The 27,973-nt window shown below is 34.9% G+C and overlaps 1 protein-coding gene across 2 annotated transcripts in view; it reads left to right on the top strand.

The window, feature by feature from the left end:
- The window catches only part of CACNA2D1 (calcium voltage-gated channel auxiliary subunit alpha2delta 1), a 394,502-nt gene that overhangs the window by 341,951 nt on the left and 24,578 nt on the right, over positions 1-27,973 (top strand). Inside the window, exons 16-25 of one of the 2 annotated variants that reach the window (XM_051620850.1) lie at positions 2,479-2,547; positions 4,004-4,078; positions 5,429-5,503; positions 8,992-9,048; positions 13,134-13,205; positions 14,274-14,345; positions 19,142-19,203; positions 21,438-21,514; positions 23,401-23,461; positions 25,233-25,330. In XM_051620850.1, coding sequence (XP_051476810.1) covers positions 2,479-2,547; positions 4,004-4,078; positions 5,429-5,503; positions 8,992-9,048; positions 13,134-13,205; positions 14,274-14,345; positions 19,142-19,203; positions 21,438-21,514; positions 23,401-23,461; positions 25,233-25,330 — 718 coding nt within the window. The remainder of the gene's footprint in view (positions 1-2,478; positions 2,548-4,003; positions 4,079-5,428; positions 5,504-8,991; positions 9,049-13,133; positions 13,206-14,273; positions 14,346-19,141; positions 19,204-21,437; positions 21,515-23,400; positions 23,462-25,232; positions 25,331-27,973) is intronic. The other variant, XM_051621668.1, reaches the window with a different exon arrangement.

The following is a 27,973-nucleotide window of genomic DNA, read 5'->3' as shown; positions in this document are numbered from 1 at the left end:
TGGGTATCTCTACAGATTTTAAACTGGGATCTTTAAACTACTATAGTTGTTGTAATTACTTGCTTGCTTAAAGTAATGATTTCTTTAATTGGACAGTGTAAATAATGGGGAAATAAAAAGTTATATGGAGTCCTTTCTTTTCTGCTAAATTTATCACTTTGGTCTTGTAAAACAAACAAATTCAGGAAACTATGAAATGCCAAGTATTATTAGCAACAATCCAATTTGTTGCTCTAGATAACCTTCTTCTGAGTAACTCTAACAAGGCAAAAATTATTGCAAAATGGTCTTCTGGAATCATGTATTTATCCACGTTCACATGGTTATCTAATGTCATGTTAAAATCCACTTCTTCCTGTCAGTCAGCATTACTGTAAAATTTTTATCAACTCATCATAGAACTGAGCATGACACAGAGGAACCAGTTTTTCTTTGGAATTTCAATGGTCAGAAGTTCATTAACCATGTTTTCTTCATTACTGCTGAGGTAATTACTGGAAACATAAAGGATGTTGTGACAAAAGTTCATATGTTCAGTACATATCCTGTTGTAAAGCCAAAGCTAAATTTCTCACTGGAAATAGAGAGTGATCTTTTCAATGAAGTAAAATGAGTGATACCTGCAGACTTCTATTGTATTGCTTTATATTTTCAGTCTTTCCTTCATACTATTCTGCATTCATGGGCTATGTATGTGTGTTTGTGTAGGTATAATTATATATATCAATTTGTGTGTGTATATACACATATATTTTTAAAAGTAGGACATGCTATTTACTAATATATAAAAGAAACAAAGACCACCAGAAGCTAAACTTTTGAGATAAAGGCTGAAATTTGTGGACTTCCTCATCAGAGATGAGAGCATGAAGGCAGAGGTGTATCTAATGCACTCTGGAGCCTTATCCTGATTCTTGGTTTTAGCAGTGATTGGGACTAGCTTGTCACACTAATTCTTTCTCTTCAATTCCCTAAAGCAATTCCCTCCTATAGGACTTGCCCTTCTCCTGCCTCTAGCGCCCTGGACTTTCCCCTGTAATTTAGCTGTTTTGGGGCTAAGGCTAATCTAATGCAAAGTGTATTACATGAGGCCACATCTGAATTTAGCTTAAATTCAGGTTATGAAATTCTGAAGAGGTACTTTCATTTGAAGCTGTCTTTCATGACTGTCTTTAATAATTTGGTGTATTTGGTCAATTCACAGCTCTTTTCTGGCCTGTTCCTTCAGATTCTGTTAAATTGTTGCTCTGGCCTCACTTCCTGCAAGTTAATAACAGAATTTTCAGAAACTTCTGGGTTTACCAGTTAGTCATAACTTATTTGCAGCTATTATCCTCTCTAACTGTATGTTTGACAGGAAGGAGAGATTGCTCCCCCCTTACATATTCTCTCATTTTGTTATGTATCTTTTCAGTGTTCCTTCTCAGTAATATTGTGCTCTCTCTTTGCTTCTGATTCATCTCCAGTTCTCACTTCTCATATACCCCTAAAAAGTCCACTTCTGCTCTTCACCTGGCTTGTTGACTCTGATCTCATCACCTTTCATTGGTACAGAAACTTAAGTTCTTGAAGGACGATTTAAAATTCAAATGAAGTCCTACTATACTTGGCATCAGAGTAACTTAATAAAGTATTTTAGATTATTTTTTTCTAATGAAAGAAAAGGAAAAATGTTAAATGGTTCTTCAATAGAAAGAGTAAACATCAGTAAGGGGCAAAAAATTGAAATAAAAGCCAAACATTAACATAAAAAAATTATAAATCTCCCTGTGGACAATTTAGAATGGAAGACAAAACTGTTCTGGCTATATAAATGTGTGATTTTCTGAGTGCTAATCCAAGTATGAGTCATGACTGTTCATAAAGAAAGAAATAAATTTCTTATATCTTATATGCAAAATTTCTGCCTCAGTGCCAGAACAGACTATGTGATTTGCAGAGCTGATGATAAACATTATTGCAAGCAATTGAAAAGTACTGATTATTCTGCTGATTTTGCCTGAATGTATTTGTTGCCTACCTATTTACTATCTTTAAGGTTGGTTTGGCTTTCTCATTTTTTCTTTTTCCTTTTTTTGTTCTTTTTGTGTGTGTGTGTGTGGGGGGGGTTTTTGTGTTTTTTGTTTGTTTGTTTTTTTCCTCTAGTATCTAGAGTTCTTACTATAATGGGAACTCTAGCTATAATCCTGTTTTCATAATATTTTGTTTCATTAAACTATAATATCCTATGTTGTTACACACCATCTATTTTTTTAAAGCAATTTTTTTGTTTGCTCTAACACATGTGTAGAAAAAAAAATATTTCAACTTTCTATGTAGTATTATTTAGTAGTTTTGTTTTGTTTTTTTACAAGCTAAAGGTCAGGTCTCTAGCATTTGGCTACAATAATCACTGGGTTGACCTAATATGTTATAGCTCAATATTTGCTATTTAACTAAACATTATTTTTCTCCATTCTGTATGTGATTTTTTCCTAGGAGCTGGGCCTTGTGATTACAGGAACTCTGCCTGTCTTCAATCTAACAAAGGAGCAAAATGGAAAAATAGTAAGCTGTTACTTAAAGAAAAAAAAAAATCAAAATTTGAATTTAATTTAATGCTAAACTCCGTGAAAAACATTATTTCCATAGAGCTTTCTACAGCTTAATTGTCTTGCACACCAGCAACAAAGGGGTCATCTCTAGCTGCCTGATAACCTCCTGGGAACAAGAAAATGCAGATCACCTTTTTAGTAGTTCTGAGTTTCAGGGCATGACATTTCTTGATCTATCTCTGTGACCCAGTGGCAGTGGGGATGTGTTGAGTGCTCAATAGATAAGAAATAGGTTATTATATTATTTAGACCTTGCCAAGAAAGGAAACCCAGATAAATCTATAAAATTCTGTGAAGCTGTGACATTTCAGGGTAAACAGCAATGATGTGGAGATTTTAAATTAGTTGGTTGTAATGATGGTAGAAAATAGCACTATATACTTAGATTAAAATGTAAGTATTACATAAATAGAATTGCCCATCCCTATTACAGTCTGATAAGGAACAACTAGTTTATGTCCTCTTAAGAAGATCAAAATACTGCTTTTTTAAAGATTAGACATAAAATATGCTTTACAGTGTGTGGTAAAATACCATACTCATGTTCATTCAGGTCAAAATATACAGAAGTTTAGCCAAGGTGTTCTTTGATTCAATTTCTCAGATACTAAAAAGACTCAGAATTAATAAATACAAACTTGATTACTATGGTTTCTTTTATTTACTTTCAGAATAGTTATTTTAGTTTCCCTTTGAAAACAAACCAACAACAACAACAAAGTTTTCATAAACTTATCTACAAGATAATGTCTAGCATTCACTGAGTCTGGTTGCAAAGTGAGAGGCTATTTATTATCAAAAGATGTCTTTCTGAGAAGTAAACTAGCGATGGCCTATTACAGAGGAACAAGAGGAGAACTTGAATGTTCTTGATTTGTCTCTACATGAATTTTACATTATAGACTGCAAGATGCATCTTCCAATGCACATTCCCAATTTGTTTAATAGGGAGAAGGGTTGTACTATGTAATGTACATGACTGCCCCCTTTTCCATCCTAGGAAAATAAATTGGGGTTTCACTCATCAATTGTCCAACCAAGTGTTCAAAAGCAGCTCTACATTGGTGCTAGTGGTTTAGTATCTACATCACTGGCAATATTAATGCATTATTTTTGCTTTCACCTGTTTTGTTCTTACATGTCTTGTTTATTCATGCTGGAAAGCATCCATATTCACTTTCATATTCAGCTTTAGTATTCTATACAAAATTCTGAATCTGATTATTGTTATTTTGAGTCAATTGGATATTATCTAAAATATTTAGAATAGAAACATAGGTAAATAGGCAACTTCTCAAATAGTGTCGGTCAAACAAGTGATGAAGGCAAAATAAAAATTTGCTGACTGTTGTAGTAATTCTGCATTGTAAATATGTCAAACATATTCTAACATTTTTGAATCTTACCAGAATCAGCTGATTCTTGGAGTAATGGGGGTTGATGTTTCTTTGGAGGACATAAAAAAACTGACACCCCGATTTACAGTAAGTAGCTTTTGTTGGTGGTTTCTCTTTATGTATGATTTCTTTGCATGCTCTTTCATAAGTCATGCAGCAATGACTGGATGTGGTCAAAATACCAGCAGGCTTCTTTTCATATATTCTTTTCCATTGTTGAAGATTTTCTGACAGTTTTCTCTCCAGCCATATATGTGCTTCTGTGTGAGTTGGCCATCAGGATCCATTTGTAAAAGCCAACTTTTACATTAGGGTGTATATTCAAAGTAATTATTTTCCTGTAGCTTAAGGCACTGCTCTTTAGTTGAGCATTTGATTCTTATCACAGTTTAGAGTACACAATTATTTCAACTAATAATACTTAGTATTTATATAGGACAGTTCTTTGTAGAAAAGTTTATAAAAGTATGTGTCTGTCTGTACCTCACTCAGTATGATTGATTTATATATTTAGACGTCTAGCTGGGGAATGTCTAAGAAAATAACTAGTACTGTGGAAAACAACATCTAAGGAAGCAAAGGAACATCACGAATTTGACCAAAGGCAAATGCAAGGTCCAGCATCTAGAATGGAATAATCCATAAGCCACAATACAGGCTGGGGCAGAATGCCTCAAAAGGCAGGAAACGGCCCGAGGGTCATGGTGGAGGACAAGCTGAACATAAGTTAGCAGTATGTTCATGCAGTAAAGAAGACCAGCTGTGAAGTAAACACCTGCATCAGGAGAACCATGTCCAAGTTTGCCCACCTCTGTACAAGCAATACACGGAGACACTGGACGGAGTCCAGTGCAGAGCCTCTAAGATGTCCAAGGGGCTGGAGTACATGGTGTATGAGGAGAAGCTGAGGAAGATGGGTTTGTTCAGACTGTAGATGAAGCCTGATGGGTTATCAAATGGGAGTTATAGAGAAGATGGACCTTGACATTTCTTGAATTATAACAAAAATAAAACCAACTGACATAGTTGTGGCAATGGAAATTCCAAGTAGAAGTAAGAAAAAAAAGTCATTGTGAGGGTGGTTAAACACTTGAGCAGGTTGTACAGAGAGGCTGTGGGATTGTCATTGGAGGTGTTCAAAGACATCTTAACACCTAGGCCAACTTTGAAGTTGGATCTTCTTGTAAAGTTAGCACTGCTTTCAGTGAAGTTTTGCATCAGGTAACCTCCAGTGGTCCCATCAGCCTAAGTTACACACCAAATTTATGATTCTAAAAGAATAAATATTAATAAGTTACCTTTTGTATGTTAATATCTCAGTTATTTAATGATGCATGAGGCAATGTATTTTCCTTAATGTGGGCATTGCTTAAAATCCATTAATTAATCTTTATGACTTAAAACCTTGCAATATTAAACTTCATTTATTTCTTTCAGCTTTGCCCAAATGGATACTATTTTGCAATTGATCCTAATGGGTATGTGCTACTTCATCCAAATCTCCAACCAAAGGTATGAAAAACCTAATTTATTTCTCTATGATAAGGAGACATTGTCAGAATTAACAGAAACATATTAGATCTGCTGAAAGTGCCAGAGAGCCAGAGAGCAATAGTAAAGATTTCTCAGTTTGGAGACGTCAGCAAAATTCATGGTGCATGTGTGGCTTCATCCAAATCTGCTTTAGTCAGCACAAAGACCAGCATTGCCTTGTGTTGAATTTGGTTATCAATAAAAGGAAGAACATATATATATGTTAGACAAATGTTTTTGTATGTGAAATAAATGTTTTACTATGCCTATAATATGAAAACAACTAATGGTAGTTGTAATATAATCTTTAAGAACTTGTAGTATTTTACAAGATGCTCTTGAAGAAAACTGAGGTGTTTACTAGTGCACGTTTATTTTGTGATACATTCTCATATCAGAAATTGAAACATCCAGACTTGCAAAATCATCTTCTGTTTACCAGAGCTGAAACCCAAGCTGCAGAGTCGGTGTGGATCTAGCTGAGAACTCTCTCCCAGAATGCTGGAGTTTTTAGTAGTTCAATGCAAGAAAGGTCTTTCATCTTTAAAGATGAAGTCTTTATCTAAATCTGATTAGGATGTACTTTCCTCAAATATCAGGAAAATCTAGACCAAATATTTCAGTCTGAATTTTTATCCATTAACTGTAGTCCTGACCCTGGGCAGCCTCCTACATTGCATGTGTCTTCTTAAATAAGCTACCTCTCTGGTTTTAATGAGATACTTCTCATTAAACATGGATGGATGTTTGTTTTGTTTTTTTCTGAAATAAGAATTTTAGTCTTTTTTTAGTGAAGGGTTTCTCCATGTCAAACAATCTTCTGTTTAGTGGAATATTTTAAAATGTTTCAATTTTAATTACATTAGAAACATACTTTCAGCAAATTTAGTCTCAAGAGTTCCTAGTGCACAAATGCAGAATTGTTTAAAATACAATGTTAAAATTGAATTAATTAAAAGTAATAATAATAAAAAAAACACTCCAGGTTGAGAGAAATGTATGGATTATGTACAGATTATATATTAGAACTAATAATTAATCACTATAAGAATTAAAGACCAAACAATATATCCATGTAGTTCAGTTGTTAATATTGAAATTTCTAATTCAGATAGTTTGAGCAATATATAGGCAAGATAAATGCAAGCTGTCAATACACAGGCAAATAAGGCTAGTAAGGCACCCTACTCCTAAGTTACCTTTTAGCACTTAGTACACTGTAGAGAAATTCTTTAGTAATGGAAGCCTGTATTTGCTACCTTTAGGCATAGAAATACTGGGGTTTTTGTAAATTGGATGCATATCCATCACTTTATTCCTCCCAGCTATGTTCCTGTGGCAGAATAGCAGCAAATCATGGCTGTGTGACTGTCCTCTTTTGTTTCTTCACCAGAAAGTCCCTCTATAGCTAACAGGAGGGATAGCAGACCCCTTTTTCAGTACTTCACCATTTTTAACTGTCAAAGGCAGAGAAAGAAGCAAAGAATTCATTTAATTCTTAAGCTGAAGGAACTCAGCATTGTGGATACATGAATTAATTTCCTGGTGAAGGAATGAATATGTTTGAAAGCTTTTGCCAAGCATGTAAGAAAAGAAGAAAGGAAAAAAATTATCATAACTATTGACAAAATATCATTTTTATTTTTTTTTAAAGGGCCCTTTAAAAAAGAAAAGGAACCAAAAAAATTAAAAGGTTTTTCTGTAGTCTTCATTATATGCATTAGTTTTTCATGTGTTAAAAATTAAAGTTTTTGTTAGACAATTTTGCTTGGTTTTTGTTAAAAGAAGGAATATAAAATGAAGCAAAGTAGTATTCTTTTTTTAAGCACAATCTGGTGAGGAACAGTTGGATACAGATTCTATTTGTCTCATATATGCTGTTATACTGAATTGCAAACTTGTAAAACTGGAGAATTAAGAACCTGTGTTAGAGAGTGAAAAACTCAGCTCATCCCAACTAAACCTAGGCAGATTGAGATGGATTATTAGGAAACTAAATGTCATGGTCTCTCTGTGCAGTATTTTACTTCTAAGAATTTAGAAGCCCAGAGATGCTTCCACATACTGCTCAAATATTTGATTTAGAGGATATTTTTAAAAGGATGTTTTATAAGTGATGTGGTTTATGTTGTAGAATAATATCTAAATGTAATATTAAGCTTATGCATTATTATTGTCGTTATTAACAGTTACACAGACTAGACTTTTTCACTCCCAGTTTGTTTGGGGTGGTGCATGCTATTCAGACTGATACAAGAGCTGCGTTTTAAAACTAAGGTACACGACGAAGACAGCTATATTTAGAACTCATGGACTATCTATAACATCATATTAATTTCAGTTGATCCTCCTGGTAGCTGTTAATTTATTAACAAACAACATCTTAACCCTCTTTGCCAGCAATTTTTCCATAGATTTAAACTAAAACATCATATCTTTACCTTTGAAGAGGTGAGGGTGTATTAAACTTTGAATTGTCCCTTCTTCTGAATGTCTTCTGCTTTTCTTCTGTAAATCTGTTACCTCAAATCAAACCTGGCTCAACACAATTAGTATTTTAAGATTTTATCTTGCAGGAAAAATCTCACCAAAAAAAGTCCCTAGAAATTCAGAACTTGTAGGCTCAAAAGCATATTAAAATCATAAAGACATTTCCTGCCATGTTCTTATTTTCACACAAAAAATACATCAAAGCATAACACAGGAAACCTTTTTTTTTTTAATGTCTCCATTTAATAGAATTTTAAATTTCTTAAAATACCATTTTTCAAGTTTGTGTAGTTAGCTCTATTACATTTTTAAACAAATGCTTAATTTGATGTTTTTCTGCCAATTTTGTTTATGTATCTGTGCATATGTGTGTGTAATTTTCCTTTTGTCCTGGGAGAGAGCAGGTGGATACCTGACCAAATAAGCATAGTCACTGAAGTGAATGCATTAAGCATGCATTAACTAATTAGATAAGATTTGAAAACAGTATCTAATTCAAGTTCTGAATCTGTTCTAAAGATTAGCATAGTTTTCTTCATTTTTATTATAGTTCTGGTCAAATTCCATTTAGTGGTAGTTCTAAAACTCCTGTAGGATCCAGTATTTTGTCACAGGTTTTATCACTTTGAAAGAAATGCAAGAGGAGATGGTTTTAAGAGGAGATAAAACAGTAAACAAAAAGTGAAACTCTTCTTATTCTGTTTTTAATTCTGGACATTATGTGACAGGAAGAACTCTCTGTTAACTTAATTCATATTGTTTAACATATGCCTGTTATTTGTTTCCCTAGACAATACCTGTGTGTAATTCTGACAGAGAGCTCAGAGCTCAGAACTGTTGGTGGGAATAAGAGCTAGTCTCTGCTTCCACTAAACATGCACTGAAGAGCGTAGATGTTAAGGGAAGACTTCCATTCTATAAGTAGGCTGCTTACTAATAGTATAAAAATATAAATTATTGCTTTTTTGTTACTTCAGCAAATTGGTGTGGGCATACCAAAAGTTAATTTGAGAAAAAGGAGACCAAATGTACAGGTAACTTTGGATGGAAGTGATTAGTGCATTAGAATGCATAGACCTGGAAAAACAATTAGAAAGCTTCTGCCATGCCTACTAGGAAAAATCTAACTACAGAACTGTTTTCTTTGACAAACAGCTTCCAAAGCATGAAGCTTGCATCCTTTCTTGTTTAAATAATAGAAAACATGTTACTGGAATTCCTTGAAATTATGGTGCTTTACTAATAGGTGCTAATTAGAGCCGTGCTGTAAAAATTATTCTTCAGATTTTGAAATGAATATGAAGACTGGGGAAAAAAAAGAGATTACTTGGGCTGGCATTGTTTGCATAAACCCAAAGTCAAGAGAAGATCATTCTCACAAACTTTATTGCCAAGTTTTATTGTACAGTGGATGCTGTTTAACATTACAGAATTCAAATGAACTGGGTTTTTTTCTGGGGCTTTCAGAGTAGGGAATGTATTTTATCTGCTCTTTACATCAGGTTTCGCAGTTTAGCAAACCCAACTCCAGAGGATTAACTGCCATTAAGCAATGAGGGAAAAGGAAATTGTTAACATTGATGTAATGCAATTCCTGAGCAAAAACACTTCATGAAAACTTAAAAATCCTTACAGGAAGAAATTAACTTTGTAAATAGCAAAATAACAAAATTAGGTATGGTATACCATGTTAATTCTTTACACATAGGGGAATATACAAAGCAAAACTGGTGGCTTGCATAACAACACCAGTACAACATGGGGAAAAATCCTGAGCTAATTAAATTCATTGATCTTACAGAGCCTGGGGTATCTGAGTTTATACCACATCTAGAAGACCACCTCTGGGCTAGATTTTTTGTTTAAACACTCATGAAAGCAGCACTAGAACGCAAAAATCTCAGTTTTCGGAGCACCCCTGGCTCCCCAGCATGCTGTGGTACAATTTGGCTGTTGCTGGATTTGCCTGGCTGTGCTGGCTGCCTGGGAAGGAGCAGCTCCAGGCTCCCATCCACCCCAGATGCTCCTGGGCCTCCCTCTGGGGCCCAGGATTTTGCTGCCTTCTTACCATCATTTATTTTAAAGCCTAAGAGCCTGTGTCTTCATTAGTATTGCAGGTATGAGTAGAAACTAGGCTCCTGCAACTCACACCAAAGACTTGTATAGAATTTGTGAGAATACTGACCTACCAAAGTGCACAACAATGACATTTTAATTAACTTTTCTTTTTTTTCTTTTCTTTCTTTTTTTTTTTTTTACATTGCTGCATCAGTTCTTTCTTTCTACATTTCTTTCCTGATTTGTCATTGACTTAATAGATCTTTCCCTTTATTTATCATGCTGAAATTAGATTGTATTCTCTTTATTTGCATGCTTCATTGCTAGTGATTTACTTCTGTTTTGTTTTATTAAGTTGTGCTGGTGAATGTGGTGGTGTTGCGCTTATTCTAGTCATGTTGCATGCATGACTTGATAAAGAGAAGAGCAAACTGAGCAGTAAGTTTGTTTCTTCATGGCTTTCAATAAACCCCACTAAATGGCAACCTTGGAAGAAAAAATGATGGAGCCCAATGACTGGTAAAAACACATTCTTGGGGGAAAAAAAGAAATAGCAGGTAAAACAGTATTCCTTTTAAAGTATGGGACTAGGAGTTTTCTATTCTAATTTCTAATGGATTTCTTTCTGCCTCAGGCACATCACATTATGTATCTATACATGCTTAGTTTCTTCATCCATTAAAAGTCATTAATAAGTGCCTTATAAAGAATGTGTGGTGATATAATGTATGTTTTTAAAAGAACAAGAACAAACAGCTAATGTATAATTGAATTTTGATGGAATGTTCAAGTTATATATTTTTCTTTGGGACTCCTCAGCTATGGCTAGCCCAGGTTATCATTTGAAATAAATATTGACCTTGATTTGATGTGATGGCTTTTGTTTTTCTTTTTTTTTTTACCATTTCTTTTCTTCTCTGTTCCTTTGTTTGTTGGAATGGAATGTGAACTTCATAAATGCCTCCTCTGCCATGCCAATGCCTTCATGCATGCTGTTTGGGTTTGACCATGCTATTCGTTATCCATTGCATGTAAGAAAATGTGTTTTTTTATTATTTTTTACATTTTAGCTTTTTGCTGTTTATTTCAAGAGTGTGGATGTGTTTGGGGGGAAAAAAAGATGCTGTTTTTAAAAATAAAAATATTTTAACTGTTTTAAGTTAGTACAGAGCATATGTTAATACTATGATATTAAAGTTACTCATTTTATCTATCATATATAAATAGGACCATAAAAATTTATTTGAAGTTATCAGTAAGTATTTAAAAGAAATATCTGGAAGCTTTGTCTTAAATCTTTCCAGTGCATATTCTCTAAGAATAAATTTATTGGCTTAGCAGAGAGTAAGTCTTACTTGCTTAGAAAAGGAATGATTCCATATATCCAGAAAAATGTACATTTGTTCCTCAAGAATATGAAAGAATAATCTTTTGTCTTTTAACCTATTTTACATTACAGTCTTGAAAATAAGAATGACTGTAAAGCTCTTAATGCTCCAGACTACTATTCAAAGGCATCCTTTATCAGCCATTCAGGACATTCTTCCTTCCAGTACAAACTGGGAATTCATACATAAATTATGATGAAACATGCTGACATTCTTTGATAAAATAGTCAATGTACATTTGTCATTTACCTTTGCCAGAGTATGTTCAGATAGAAGGAACACTATTATAACTTTCAAAAAAGGACTTTAGTTGGCCCTGCAAATCAGTTAGTATATCTGAATCACTGAAATCCTCTGAGAATGTCATTATCAGAATTTACACTAGTCTTGAAATACTAGTATCAGCTAATGACAATTTCTGTGTTGCTAAGCCTAAGAAAAACACTGCTCAGTTACTGACAAAATTAGGCCTTGAGATCCTTTCATGTATGAACTGTGCTATTACACAAAGCAAATTATTATTGATCAAAATAAATTACTAAAATTGGACTTTTTCATCTTCTATTATAAAATACCAGATTTAAATGCTTAAATAGTATATCCCCATATAACTTTTCCTCTAAAGGTCTTTTGCTAGGTGGGTTCATTAAATCATTAAGTAACTACTGAGTGATGAGAACTGAGGATTTTTAGCCCACTTGTCAATGGGACTGAGCCAAAATTACTCAAAAAAAAACCTAACAAAACAACCCAACACAAAAAATAGTTGTACTCCTAACACCTCATATGGAAGTGTGTCCAAGTGAATGGAGACCACACGTGAGAAGGGAGTAGATGCTGGAGGGTGGCCTGAGCTAGGTCAGCAAAGCTACAGTGGTCTTCCCACACTCCTTTGGGACCCACGGTTACTACAGATGTGTACCACCCAACTTCTCTGTGCTCCACGGTCAAGGATCCACTTCATGTATATTACTTTAGGTTTTGAAGCTGCTGGGTCACAGTATTTCTGTGCTACAAGTTTCCATCTCTTAAATTGAGATAACAGTTCTGATATCAAGAGGAATGTATTCAAAACTGCAAGGTGACCAGGAAAGTCTTGGAATGCTGAAAATAAAAGTGATTTTATTCCTTATTATTAGTCCCTTATTATGACTCCTGCTCCCTTGAATCTTTAGCTGCATTCCGTTCCCCCTCCTAACAGCAGCAATGGGTAGTATGCTTTTGGCAAAACAGCAAAAGATACCAATTATCCCATTTTACCAGTCAGCTGGAAAACTCCCAAATTTCCCTCTCCTTTCTCAGAGTCAGGACATCTAATGAGAGATTCTTATCTGATGTTTCCTCTGATGTGTCTTCTCCCACCGTTACAGTCCGTGACATACCAGCAGTAGGGGAAGCAGCTGCCCAGCATGAGCCCCATACATGACAGACTGTGAATAGACACTAGCCATTAGTGTTAATTTATTTTCACTTGTCCAATTAACCTCTCTATCCAAAGAAATAAATGAGAAAGGGTCATCAGTAATTCATCATGCTATAAGATGAAAATAGATGGGTAAGTAAGCCCAGTGAAATACATTACTTAGAAATGAAAGGATTCAAATTATTTGTTACATTACAGTAGTCAGTCTTTGTTGGGTTTTTTTTTGATTATTCAATATCTTCTGCTTCAGAATCCTAAATCCCAGGAGCCTGTTACACTGGATTTTCTAGATGCTGAATTGGAAAATGATATTAAAGTTGAGGTGAGATTACGTGTTTTCTTAGTAGTTGTTGCTGCTGCTTGCATTTCAGTTTGTAAGAACTGAAAAGCAATAAATGTTCTAGATTTTAAATGGTAATCTATTTAACTATAAATTTCAATGTTAAATGTATCAAGGTGATGGCTTTTATAGACAGATGAAGTAATAATGAAACAAATTGAAAACCAGTATTTGTAGGCAAAGACAATGCATTATATCCTCCCCTTTTGAAAGATATCATGATTGCTATTTAAAGAATTCTTCCTCATAATTGGCAATTTCTGGGGATGGAGCTTGTAAAATGTTTTTATTATAACACTTTTTAATACGTTATTAACTTTATCTGAAATATTTTTAAAGTATTTTCCTATCTCTTTTTAATGTAAACTTACTGCTGTGGAGAGAGAACTGAGAAATAAAGTTAAGTGTTATCAATAAATTAATTCTTCTGAATATTTTTCGGTTACTAATTTTGTAATACAATCAGAAATCAGAATTTTAAAAAATAGTTTGTCAGTTTTGTGAAAGCAAATGCAGGGTTTTTATAACGTTTTATATTTTTTAGCATATTTTTTCACTTCATTTGATACTGATCTTTCATAATGATACTACCAATATCTGTTAAACTCCACTCTAAGTTTCTTTGAAACTGCTTCAGAGAGAAATTGCTCTCAAACCGGTATAAAGTTATTTTGGTGCATCACTGCTGCTACCAGAATCACACAGATGTGCTTGGAAGCATGAGGAATGCTAGACAAAACTCCCTGTCTTCCACACAGAATTCATACTCTCTGCTGCTCAACACCAAGGATTTTATGGGATGGTGTTGCTATGCAAACATACCAGAATTGTTGCTTCGTAACTCTACTGATTCAGTACATATTTGGAAAAAACAATTTTTAATTAGAAAAATGTGAAAATTGCAAACTTAACTATTTTTTTAAGAGCTATGACTTTTACATAGTAATTTTCTGTGTTTCTATGAAATATTTCAAATCACTGAAAAGTTTGTGTTCTATGTAACATCTAGTTCTTTTTTTTTTTTTTTTCCTCTTTCTTTCTTGCTAATAGATTCGCAAAAAAATGATAGATGGAGAAAGTGGAGAAAAAACATTTGAAACTCTGGTCAAGTCCCAAGATGAGGTAAGATAGGAACACGGCAGTTACATTCGTAGGAACAAACAAAACTAGAAAATTACTGTGAAATGGTGAAAAGATATTAATTTTGTAATGTCAGTTTGTATTTTTCCCTCTAGATTTGCTAGTTTTACTGGCTTATAGTAAAAGAAATTATGTTCTTATGAAAAGAAGAATTGTTTTGTTTCTTAGTTTCTTTGCAACATCATTAATCAGACAGTTGTTGATGAGGTCTTATGCTCTGTTCACCAGGAAATGGACCCAGCCTACTTTTGTGTATGAATCCCAAAGCAAAGTACTTAATTTGCTTGTGGATGTGTGTGAGGATGGGTTTAGTAGTTTATATTGTGGTTGAACTGTCAGAAAGTAGTGGGGGAAAAAATATAACATTTATGTGCCATAAATGAAGATTATTTGGAATAAGCAAATTCATCTTACAGTTATATCATGTATTTGTCCTTTCTGAACAGCTTGTTGAGTTCTTTATTTTCTTGCCCAAATTGGTCATTCCTGATAAAGATTGATACTGTTTCCCAGCAATAGGAAATACTCAAATTTGATATGGATCCTTACATGGATGCTTTACTTCTTGGGGACCTTAATGAGAAGAAATAATGACTGGTGTGCTGAAGGTGAAGTTCTGCCCAGAGTGTGCCCCACAATTACAGTTCTGAAACAGATTTTTTTAAAAAATCTCTAATTTAAAACCTCTAATTTAAAAAGCTCTAATTGTAAACCAGCTTGAAGATAGCTAATGTAATGACTTATCAGTCATATGTTGTCTTGGTAGATGAGGCTGAAAAGATGGAGCTGAATTTTCTGAAACGTGTCTTGATCGTTCATCCATGCTGTGATTTCACAATATCATTGTCGGTTGGTTCTGCAATAGACCTGTAGGAACACACTTAGAATCATAGAATAGTTTGGGATTGAAGGGACCTTGAAAAGTCATCTAGTCCAACTATCCCTTCAATGAGCAGGGACACTAGGTAAGGCTACTCAGAGCCCAGTCCAACCTAATCTTGAATGTTTCCTGGGATGGGGCATCTGCCACCTCTCAGGGTAACCTGTGCCAGTGTTTCACACTTCTCATCATCATTAGAAATCTCTTTCTTACATCTGCCCCACCTGTGTCAGAGGCCCATCCTATCTGGGAAGTCACCAGCCTGTCTTCCTATTCTGAAGGAAGACTGGGTCGTTCTTGACCCACTGTTGGAGAGTCCAAATTCCTGCTGGAGTTTGCATTTGATATAAGCTCCTCCTGAAAGGAGTGACTCATTGGGACATGTTCAGACTTGTTTAAGGAGTGTCTTTCCTAGCCTGTGGGTGAAGAGGCCTGGTGGTGAGAAGGTTAAAAAAGTACAGTAACACTACTGGGGTTATACAATGTATTGTCTTCATGGCAAAGTTGTTAAAGAGATCTCAGACTGTGCATACATTTCTAAGGCTGTGTGGTAAAACAGACATGAAACTGTTGGTCATGCAACTGTTTGCCCAGAGAAGGAGGGAGGGGAAGCATTTACACTTGTAAATGCTGGAGTCAGCTGCAGCATCCGAGGAGGGGGGGAGGGGGTGGGAGGAGTGGGAGGTGGGAGGGAGGAGTGTGGGGGGGGGGTTTGGTGTCCCTGAGTGCATGAGTTATAAACACCCGAGACCACAATCTTTATTTTAATATCCCAAGCCTTTTGGTCCCAGATACTTCAATTGCCCAATGAAATTAGTTTCCCTCACCTTCCCCTTGCATCATGGCCTAAGATTTCTTCCTCTTCTTGGATCTGTCAGAGAGAAGAAGGAAGCAGCCAGAGATGGCTGGCAATGGTGACTGCTTCAAGCCATTGCACCCTCCCAGCTCCAGGCTGCTAAAGCCAGAATAAAGCTGCTTCAGACCATGGGCCATGCATGAGCCATGCATCACTTAGGACTTAATAGCTTCATATATTTTCTTGTAAAAAGGGCTGATGTGGTCAGTTGCTCTGAACTGACAGTTGCAGTCTCGAGGCTTAAAATTGATGTTCTTTTTGTTTTGCTTTTTGGTTGAAGTTCGCATTGCTTTCCTTTTGTATTGCAGCTGGCCCCAGCAGTGTCTGGGGAAATGACCTCATACTATGGCATAGAGACTGGACTCCTAGCAAGCTTGGGTGGGGTGTGCTGGAGTCTCCCAAGGCCTCAGGGGCTTTCCAGCTAACAGAGAAGATGCCATAGGAACAAAAGCATTGCCACATTCGGGTGGCTGGGGTGGGCAGTAGTGACAACTGAACGGTCACAAAAACTGCAATAATGTGTGTAGGTTCTTCGGCAGTGACCAGCTGGGAAAAAATGGTCTCAGAGCACTCAGTAATGAAGTAGGCAAAGGTAAATGGGAGCAGATGTATGAGGACTTGTGATCTCCTGGATTATCTCTGAAGGCAGATTTCATCCCATTTGCTTTCAAGCACGTTCACAGTGCTGGTAGCAACAGGATACAATAAGAGCCCAGTTCTTCTCTTCCTTCCCTCCCCCCTTGGGCACTGGTTTCTGTTGCCAATGTAGATGGTGTGCAACACATGGCACGGCGCCTGATTTGGAGGGGCTTCCAGTACTAGGCTCAACTGCTGGCTTATTCTTGAGCTGAATAGCATAGGAACATTATTAACTATAAATAGGCTTGGATAGGAATCTCATCAGTTATCTCCTTAACTTAAACATAAACTGTATCAGGCCATTATGCACTGAAACATGCATTTATGATATATTTTTTTTTAATTTTATTTTCAAAATTACTGTTAAATTATTTACAGTCATGTCGTGCTGAAAAGCAGCAGCCAGATAAACACAGAATCATAGAATCAAAGAATCTTAAGGGTTGGAAGGGACCTCTGGAGATCATCAAGTCCAACATCCCGTGCCAGAGCATGATCACCTAGGGCAGGTCACACAGAAATGCATCCAGACAGGTCTTGAAAGTCTCCAGAGAAGGAGACTCCACAACCTCTCTGGGCAGCCTGCTCCAGTGCTCTGTCACCCCCAGAGTAAAGAAGTTTTTCCTCATGTTGAATTGGAACTTCCTGTGTGCTAACTTGATGCTGTTTCCCCTTGTCCCATCACAGGGCACCGCTTAAAAGAGACTGACCCACTCTTCTTGATACCCACCCTTCAGATATTTGTAAACTTTAAAAAGATCCCTTCTCAGTCTGCTCTAGACTAAACAGACCCAGGTGTCTCAGCCTTTCCTCATAAGACAGATGTTCCAGTCTGTTAATCATCCTCATAGCTCTCAGTTGGACTTTCTCAAGTAAATCCCTGTCCCTCTTGAACTGCAGAGCCCAGAACTGGACACAATAATTCAGATGTGGTCTCACTAGGGCAGAGTAGAGGGGGAGGATGACCTGCTGAACACACTCTTCTTAATGCACCCAAGGATACCTTTGGCCTTCTTGGATGGAAGGGCATATTGCTGTCCCATGGATAACTTGTCCACCAGGACTCAAAGGTTCTTCTCCATGGAGCTGCATTCTAGCAGGCTAACCCCTAATCTGTATTGATGAGTGGTGTTATTAAAAGCTATTTTAGGTATGAATATTAAGTTTATCAGAGCTAATTGTCATTAATGCAGACTCAGCTTCTCCTTGTGGCTTTGCTGTTGTCCTTATTTAATATTTATTATTAGAATGCTTGATGATTTTTTCCCATCTCTCAGTCTGTGGCAGCTGGGGGTAGATTAATTTGACCACTGCCTGGAATATTGCAGAGTGAATTTGGAGCTTCACATTGAGCAGATTCCCCTGAGCACAGATCAGAAGGCCCTCAAAATGCTGATAATGAGAAGGTTTCAAATTATAAATGTCAACAAAGACACCTCATTTGCATAACCACATTCATTTTCACGTTTCTGTTTTACCACAGAGAAAGAAAGAATGGGGGTCCCAGGTACCACAGGTAGACACATACCACATACCACGGATGTTGCAGTGCAACAACTGCACAGACTTCATTGCTGGCATAGTTACAAATGCCTGACTGTAAAATAATAATACATTGTAGCTGGCATAAACTTGAAGTTTTCAAAGTGGAAAACTGAGAAAGAAGTTATTTCAGCCAGGTACACAAAATTATTAAATCAATGGGGAACTGTGAGACTGTGTCTATCACATCATTTTTCATACCAAAAGAAAATTAATGGTAAAGCTTATTCTAATGTGTTATTTAAAACCAGTAATTTACTTCTGTGTTAAATTTTTCACAACTTCAAAAACCTCCTACTGAGATTAGAAACACATATAAGTTTAGCACAGAGTACTTATACAGTCAGGACTACGTGGCTGTGTCTGTAGATACGACTTAAATTTAACTGCATTTATTCAATGATAATGTGACCTGAAAGCATAGGCACTGTGTTTTTGTTGTTAAAGAGTTGCCTATAAAGTCTTTGTATAAATTAGAGATTTTGTTTTCAAAATTTAATTGCAAAATAGTCCATGAAGAAGATAACATCTTTTATCAAATTTAAATCACAAAGAAAAATGTTTACATTTGCCTGGCTAATGAATTTAAAATGGAAAATGTTTGGTCATACTTGTATGATTTTACTTAAATTTACATTGCATTAATGTTCAATAAAAGGGATACAGGTGATTCTTTTGTGTAATATAAGTTTGGAAAATGTTTGAGAAAGGAGTTGTAGCTCAGTTAATGCTTTTAGCAAAATAATTAATAGAATTCAAACATATTTGCACTTGATTGTACACTTTATTCCTCACAAAAAAGGCACATTTATTGAAGCTTCAAAGTTAATAATTTATTTTTTCACCAATATCTCCTTGTAGAGATATATTGATAAAGGAAACAGAACCTATACATGGACTGCTGTGAATGGCACTGATTACAGGTAACTCATTTCTGTTCCCTGGTTTCTTTTGTGTAGTTAAATGCCCATTTTTTTCCCTTTGGTTAATATCTTAGTGTTACATTTTCTACACTAGCTAAGTCAAGACCAGATCATTTTGTGTCCAAGTATTTGGGATTTGCAGAGTTGCTTTACAACTCCAAATTTTTGCTCTGTTTAAGAACAAGAACCTCAGTCTTCCATCCAACTGTTCAGATTTATCACTAGTGTATTTTGTTGTGAATGAAAAAAGGCATGTTATGATTTATGTTAATAATAATACTTTTTCTCCTACTCCGTGTATCACACCATACTTTGTTTCTTACTGCACACTTCCTCTTAGATTCCTCCCCTTATTTCATATTTTCTTTGCATTGTCTCCATGTTCTTGTTTTGATATGCAGATTAAAAAGGAAGTTGCTGTATTTTATTCTAATAAAAAAATGTTGCATGTTAGGTGCATATCTTTTTCAGCCACAGTTACTGAGAGATCATTACTTTGCTAGCCTTCGTGTCAGATCTTAAAGGCAGGAACCATGCTACTGATCATCTCCGAAATCCCTGTCTATTTTGACATGTTTTAATGAATTAACACTGATACTACATTGAATATGAAAATAATATGGTGAATAGCAGCAGGAATAATGAAGTAATGCGTAAAAGCACATTTCCCTTTGAATGCAAGTTGGTGTGTATGTTATTTCAAGCTCATTACAGCACACAGCTCTATTACATCAGAAGGAATGTAGAAACTTGACATTATCCAAAATGAGTTAAGGTTTATCAAGTCCCAGAAGAGTTACAGTACTCTGGTTAAAAGTAGATGGTACAAGTATCAGGTGAAATTTTTATCAAAACAATATTTTTATTGTGGTGAGTTACAGTAATCCTCAGCCAAACTGGTTCCCATTTTCTGTTACGTTCTGCACAGGAGTACAGCCAAGGAGAATGCAAACATGAATTTGTATGCAAAACCAAGCAACTCAGTTTTAACAAGAGAATGTAAATGTTTATCTTTTATTCAGCATCACGTTTTTCTGTTCAACAACCTCTATCTTTATATTCTGTAAGGAATTTTTTTTTTTTTTTATCAGACTATGCTGTCTAACAATCAGTAAAGTAATAAATTTGATTTATATGACTTCTTAATTCTTACTGACGTACCTGGCATGAGATACAGCAATAAATCCATGGAGTCACATTGCAGAAAACCTATTAAGCATAAAATTATAGATTTTAATTAGCAATTTCTGCTAGCAGTAACTGTTAATGGCAGGTAAACTGCTACTCATTTCCCTAGAGGAGAACTGGTAGGTGGCTATCACAAAATATTCAGCAACCTCCCTCACATTCTGTTTAAATGGCAAATGTATCATTAAAGGTCATCTCACTTATGGCTCAATTGTACAACTTTTTAATGTTACTTTTTGTGGCTACCCGTTAGGAATTGTTGCAGTTCCACAGTCATGAAATCTGAGAGCAAATATTAAGAATGTGAAGCAGGAGATGATACCTATGTAATGATTACTCATTCCTTCTGTCTTTTATATGCCTTTTGATAACTGAACTCTTCTACACAGGGATTGAATTTAGTGGCAAAAAAAGACTTTCTTTTTTATTGAACAAAAATAAGTATAATCTAAAAAAAAGCACATTGCAAATGCTTTGCAAATCTTAAAATTTTATTACATAATCATGTTCAAATTTCTTCTAGTTGTGACTGCATGATTCAAGAACATATTTTGCATGTTGAACGTGATGTGAGTTCAAGTACTGCCAGATACATTCCCTAAGAAATAATGGTAGTTGTTAGTAAAAGGAGAGTCTGTCATTATATGACGCCTGCAAGTCAATGCAGTACTTACTATATGTGTTTTATTTACTGTCACTGATCACTTTGACATATGTTGCATTGGGATGCTAAATTTGTTAGATATAAGAAATAATATATTTTATTATTTGCAATTGTTTGGAAATCCCTTTTTTATCCATTAAGAAGTGCATTTATGGTGAAATGTTTAAATAAGAATGAAAATAAAACAAGGGAACTTCAAGACCAGCATGAGCCTTCTTGTATCTATTAGAAAGTGTGAGCCTGGGATGTCACTATATGAATATCTTGTCTTGTGATAATCCAACTTCCAAACTTGTTAATTGCTTTCAAAACAGATAAAAGCTGAAACTGGAGGGCTGCTACAAATAACTTAATTGCTTTACTTGTCTTTTTTCTGTTGCAGTTTGGCATTGGTGTTACCATCATACAGCTTTTATTACATTAAAGCTAAAATAGAAGAACCAATAACTCAAGCCAGATGTAAGTACTGTGGAGGTTCCCTGGCTTTGTCTAGTATTGCCAAGTCTCAGATTCACTTAAAAAAGCAATGTTTAATATTCATAAATTTTGTGGAATTCACTGATGTTATCATTATGTACCCAGAATCTGAAGCAATGATTCTAACCCATTAAAACATCCCAGGTACAAGAAATATTCTATAAAGATAGAATATGTGCAGGTCCCCCAGTTCCACTGACAATCCCTTACCCCTTTGCTCTGTACATGTAGAATCATTGCTTTGTGTATCCTCTGTTGCTGTCATTTTAAGGGTCTGGATACTAATTCCTTCATTCTAATAGCTAAATGTAATGAAACAGACCAAGTGGTAAAGCAAATTTTTGTTATTTTTACAGTAGGTACAGTGTCAAATTTAACAAGTTGCCTCTACTGCCGGTAGAAATAGAATAATGCAAAAGCACTGTTTGGTTTGGCTTGCAGCTTATTTTACACTTTAAAAATAGTTTTAGTGGATGTTTGGAATATATTTTTTGAATTAGACTAATTTCAAGCCATTTACAGATTCTGAAGAGATAGTTGGAAATTATACTTGTGAGTATTCAAAAACTTTTTGCTGATTAGGTGTAGCTTTACTGTAGACAAAACAGAACCTGTCACAGACTTTTAAATTTATCCAAGTGTTACAATAAACTCGAACAAATATGCAGTTAAACAAAAAGTTAGAAAAAACCCTGTGAATCTCTCTGACAGGCATAGGTGCTGCTAGTTTAGAGAAAAGCACTGTTGTCTGCCATTGCCTGCTGCCTGTGAAGCAGAATATGGCATGGTTTTAATAATCAGTGATGTAATTTGTAACTTGTCAAGTAGTAATAGCTTAAAATTAAAGTTTTAGTGAGTTGATATGGTTCTCTTGATGGATTAGATCATCTGGTTTTGCACTTATATCAATATAACCTGCCAAACAGACCCCTGAAATAGACACAGTAGTTAGAAGGTACTTGAGAAGTAATTGACAAGGACATATTCTTCAGTCTTGAAAGGTGTCTTTTTTCCAGACTACAGCTGTATGTAAATTGAACCTTTGATCTATCTATGCACAATATTTTTATTCAAGGGGCTGTTTGAATAAAATATTGGTTTGTGACCCCTTTTGCTTTACCCTGTTTTTTTCTGTTTCCCTGCTTTCTCTTTCTGATGGATAGTGGCAATCAAAAAGGGCAAGTATATTCTTGTTGCTTGATTTCCTTCTGTTTACTGCAGTTGATATTTTTCACTTATATTTCTGTTCCTACTGGATATTCTCCTCTGTATCCCTCATCTCAGGATTTTTCCCATTATCATTTTGTACCATAGCAATAAAAAAAAAAAAAAGAAAAAAAGAAAAAAAACGTGTTTTTCTGTTTACATGCACATTTCAATAACTTGCTAGTCTCTTAATCCTTCTTTGTCTGGTCCTACTGGTGTTCAGTGACACCAGCTTTTAAAGCCATTATTTTCAACAGCACTTAAAGTGGTTCTTATATGGATGAGTTTTTAAACTATATTCCAGAAAAATAATAGAAACGTTTTCCTTCATATTCTAGCAACCCAGTATCCCAAATATTTATTTGTATCAGATTGTAATTTTACTGAAAGCATTTCATGTGTTTTCATGCTAATGAAATGTCTTCTCTAAGTTAGTTAGATATATTATTGTTGCCAGGTGTATGTTGTATATAATAAAGTATTTTCTTCCTATACTGAGAAATACTGACTAGTATACTGCATTTTAGGAGGAAAGTGTATAAAAAGAAAAATTTATTTCTAAATTCATGGATGCATGAGAAAGATAGTAAAATATTTTTGAAAGAAAAATGACGGCAAAAAGCCTAGTTTCCTTACTTGATATTTACTCTTCATCTTTGTAGATTCAGAAACCCTGAAGCCTGATCATTTTGATGAAGCTGGCTATACCTTTATAGCACCAAGGTTAGTTAATTTCCCAGTAATTATTTATTAAATTATTAAATTAAAGTATTACAATATTATTTCAGCAGTAAATAGGCATCTGATCAGATTAATGACATTTGCAAAATACAGACTTGACCAATACATTTAAGTCTAGTAAAAAATGTTAAGTGAAAGAGCAGTTATTAAATGCATATTTTACAAGATCAGTCTTTTCTACTTGCTAGAGTGTAAATAGCATCTTCAGGCTCTGATTCTTTTTTATATTAATTGAAGAGAGCTGTATAATCTGAGATGTCATCATTTATTGATGTTTTCAATTGAAATCTTAAATGTCTGTTCATTTCTTGTGATGTGTCTTTTAAGATTTTACAGTGGTGTACCTTAACTTCTTATTTGTAAAATTGGCACCAATTTCTTGAAGTGTCCAACTTCAAGATAGTGTTTCAAAGTTGTCTGTCACTTAAGCATGAATTAATTTTTTTTGTTCACTAAACACAGAAAATCACTGAGTCATTGAAAATTCGTTAAGCCTTTTCATGTGAAATTGCATAGCCCTTGTTGCCCTTGTAAATGTATGTTTGCAAGGGAAACATGGTATGATAAATAGTTCTTAAACTTAAGTTCCTTTAAAAGCTAGTTATGATAAATTAAGGAAATACTCTACCATCAAGATGGGTTAAGAATTGTTGCACTTCTTATTTAGCCAATAAATTTCTGTATCCTTTGAAATTTACACTGTTTGAGATTGATTTGTATGTAAAACATAGTCTTCAGTCTTTAAATGTATTTACTGCTTAACTGTTTAATTAATTTTTCTAAAGGGCTGAAGCTATTGGTAATCAATTGTACCAATTAGCAGTTTCCAGCAAGCCCCTAGTTGTTAGACTGATGTACATGAACAAAGTCTATTTGATATGGAGCTCTCTTGAATTTGAATGTAGGTATAATAAGGCAAATTCTGCCTGTAGTCTTTCAAGATCATGGTAAAGTACAGAAGGGGTAATAAGGTAGCTTATTCATGTGAAATACTTGAGCAGACTTAATTTGTTCGTAAAATTAATCTAATATAAAAAGCTTATTTAAAAAGAGAGCTCCCTGCTTTACTGCTGAATACTCTCTAATTTTAATTAAAGTTGTTTAATGTCAGTCACCATCTAATATTTGCCTTCAAAATGCCCAGTAACTTTTATTATGCCTGCTTGTATTCCATGAGTTGCCCAATGATAAATTGCTTTATTTCATTATATTATGTAAAGGACAGTAGTTTACTCTTTATCTGTTTTGCATATGTCAGAACAGAGAGTGTTCATATGTATATGTGCTGTGTACCTTATTAAAATTACCTTTAATACTTCTCAGAGGATAGGATCTCATCCCATAAAACTGGCCTTAATTGAGTGGCTATGTTTTAAACAGCAGTCCATGTACTTTCCAGTTCAGTTTAACCCAGGAGCAGTCTAAATTCACTGGGCATTTTCTTGTTTAGTTTACAGACTCTATGATCTCCTCATCCTGAGTGCTTTTCCTGAGAATCTGTGCCCTGTCTCATACATGCAGTTTTCTTATCATTCAGATTTAAGCAGGCACTTTGTTTCCTGTAGATGCCTGAACTATTTATTCAATATGCTTAACATTCTGTATTGACCATGGTAGTCAGTTGATATACTATTGCCAGCAACCTCATTGTAGTTGCACAGTTGGTTGGACTTCAAAATTGCTAAGCCATATTTGTTTGCATTAGTAGCATAGAAAGCATACCTGAGAAGAGCAATGTTTTCTTGTTTTCCAGGGAATACTGTAATGATGTAAAAAAATCAGAAAACAATACTGAATTTCTATTAAATTTCAATGAATTTATTGACAGAAATACTCCAAACAGTCCATCCTGTAAGTATTCTTCTCAAATCACTGACATTGTTCTTTAGGAAAATATTTACTCATAAATGGGAAATTATCAAAGGACAGCTTTCATGCACAATTGGTGTTTTGTCTTGTTTTGTTTTCACTGATTTTTTTTTTTTTTCTGTAGAAATGCATCTAGTGTTGGATTTTGCAACCCAAGGTAGACATTGTAAAATTAGCTTGCATTTTTTTGGGTTCATTTGAGAATGTTTACAGGGCATTATGTATCCAGTGTTTTCCATGTTTCCCTTCAGCATCATGTTCTAGCAGCAAACAAGTACCAGGGTTTTTTAGTACACTGAACCAAAGTAAGTCTCAAATAAACTTCAAAATCTTGTAATGCAATCGTCAGGCTGCTTTCTTGTCAGCTTTTCTAAGCAAGTGAAGTAAAGGAGCTGAGAACCAATATAATCAATAACCAGAATAAAAGATAAGGAATTTCTGTAGCTGATTCACAAATTTGTTAAAGAGATCTCCCTTGGGCTTTAGTTGCTTAAGACTCCAGATTCATGTGACTGCTGCAGTGGTGAGCACTGGGCTTTGGGAAGGTGCTCACTTGTTGAAACTGAGCCTTAAACTCCTTCCACAATAAATGGGCAGTTATTTGTCTGAATGAACTATCAGTAATGTATTAAAGTCTAGTTCTCATGAAAAATTCAGTGTTTGGATTTATTTGTTTATGTGTACAAGTCTGTTTAGTATTATGAATAATTTATAAGCAGTTGGAATAAAAATTGTCTTGCATTCCTCAAGTCTTTTTACTATGCTGTTGGCAGGCACTGCAGATCAATAAGAATCTCTCTGCTAGACCATGTAACTAAAGGAGGGTGCACTTAGATGAGAGACCTTCTGACAAAAGGCTATTTTTTGTGCATGTGTGGGTATTTGTTGTTGAGTTTAATAGGGTGATCTTTCCCATTGACACGTCATTGACTGACTGATATTTTATTTGGTCCCTTGACTCAATCTTGGACATGAAAGCATTCCTTAAACCAGTTAATAAATGCAAATTCTAGCTTAATATTCACTAGTTACATAAGCTAGTATTGAGGATACATTTTGTGATACTGTAGTATGCACTGGGGCTTAGTAAGTATGCCAAAATTATTGCTAGATTTCATTTTGAAATCCACAACAAAATTCACTTTATTCCTTCTTTTTTTTGCTAATAATGAAGTACCTTAAAAATTGTCTCCTGAATAAGTGAAGTATGTTGACTAGAGGAAACAGTGGGAATGGACATTATCTCAGCTAAAAATGCTTTTAAAAATGAATAACTAATAAAATCCCCAAATCTAAATAATGTATATACTATAAGTTTTAGTTCTGTTCTATTTTTATCCACCCCATCCAACTTTAAACTTTTTGAAGTTAGCCAGGGAGACACCAACTGCCTCTGTCACTACTAAGGGGACAGTAAGAGCAGTTACTTACTAGACAGTAATAGCCTACTTATCCTTAACATCTGCTTTATCGAAGTTGAGTGAGTCTCACTTTGTGGAGGTGCATGCAGTACAAGGGGATCCTAAATTAAAAATGCATCCATTAAAATATTAGGAGTCTATATCAGCAGAGATAAATATCACTCTGAGAGACACATTTTGATATTTACATTCAGATAGAAGATCAATTGAATTTCTAGAAAAATGGATATGCAGCAAGTCCATCCGAATTTCATCATGTGAGATTTTGTCATTACTTCCAGATGAAGAAATATTTTTAAAACACTACCCTAACTTATATTAGATACTGTACCATGGCAGCAGGCATGCAAATCATGAAAACAGGGATGGTGAGTCTGTGTCATTTGAGGCAGTTTGACAGGTTTATCTAGTGAAGCCATGTAAATATATCTAATGAGAATGAAATTACTGTATTAAGATTGTATGAGAACAGTGCTTCTTGCTGGTGAATCAGAGCTGCTGGCTCTGGGCATAGCATTCTCACACATTCAGGCTTCAGTGATTTTATGAAAAAGCCTTTTTTCTAAAGCTTGTTAAGCTTTTCAGCACCCCAATACATGTCCCTGTTGATCTGTTTTGTAAAAACAGGTTGAATTAGGACATTTTTTTTTTAAAAAAAAGGTTACTATGATTTTTCTGGAATACAAGCCTTAGGGGAAAGCACAGAGCTAGTCATGGCTCTCTAAGCAAAAGTGAAGAAAAGTTGGGGGGTTTACTTTTCCCCAGAAGGAGTTTTTAGACTCCTCAGCAAGGCTGATCAAATGGGATTTGGCAGAATTCAGAGGTGCAGGTTCTGGTCATGGTTCTTACATTGATTAATTGTGTGTCATTGAATACCAAGAGCCAGATTTTCCCTTTACATTATTCAGCTCCAATTTAGCCTTGTTTTACTTTCCATAGTAAATCTGCATTAAACTATATGCTTGCTGTTGATCATTTGTAGAACTTTCTCTTGCAAATTGGTGCCGATAAAGATGCTTGAGATAACCTGACTTCAAACCATCTTTTCAAAGATATTTTAAAATGGCATATCCACCTAAGATACTAATTCCAAATTAGTTTAGTTCCCTGTACCCATTTTCAGTTAGCAAATACAGTTTTTTTGAGAGACTAGGACATAAAAATATATTATATTGAAGTTGAATCCTCTCCATTTTTGTAGTAT

This window comes from Apus apus, chromosome 1, assembly GCF_020740795.1.
Source record: "Apus apus isolate bApuApu2 chromosome 1, bApuApu2.pri.cur, whole genome shotgun sequence".
NCBI lineage: Eukaryota > Metazoa > Chordata > Aves > Apodiformes > Apodidae > Apus > Apus apus.
The sequence above is the reverse complement of the archived record's forward strand: the minus strand, read 5'-3'. Positions and strand labels throughout refer to the sequence as shown.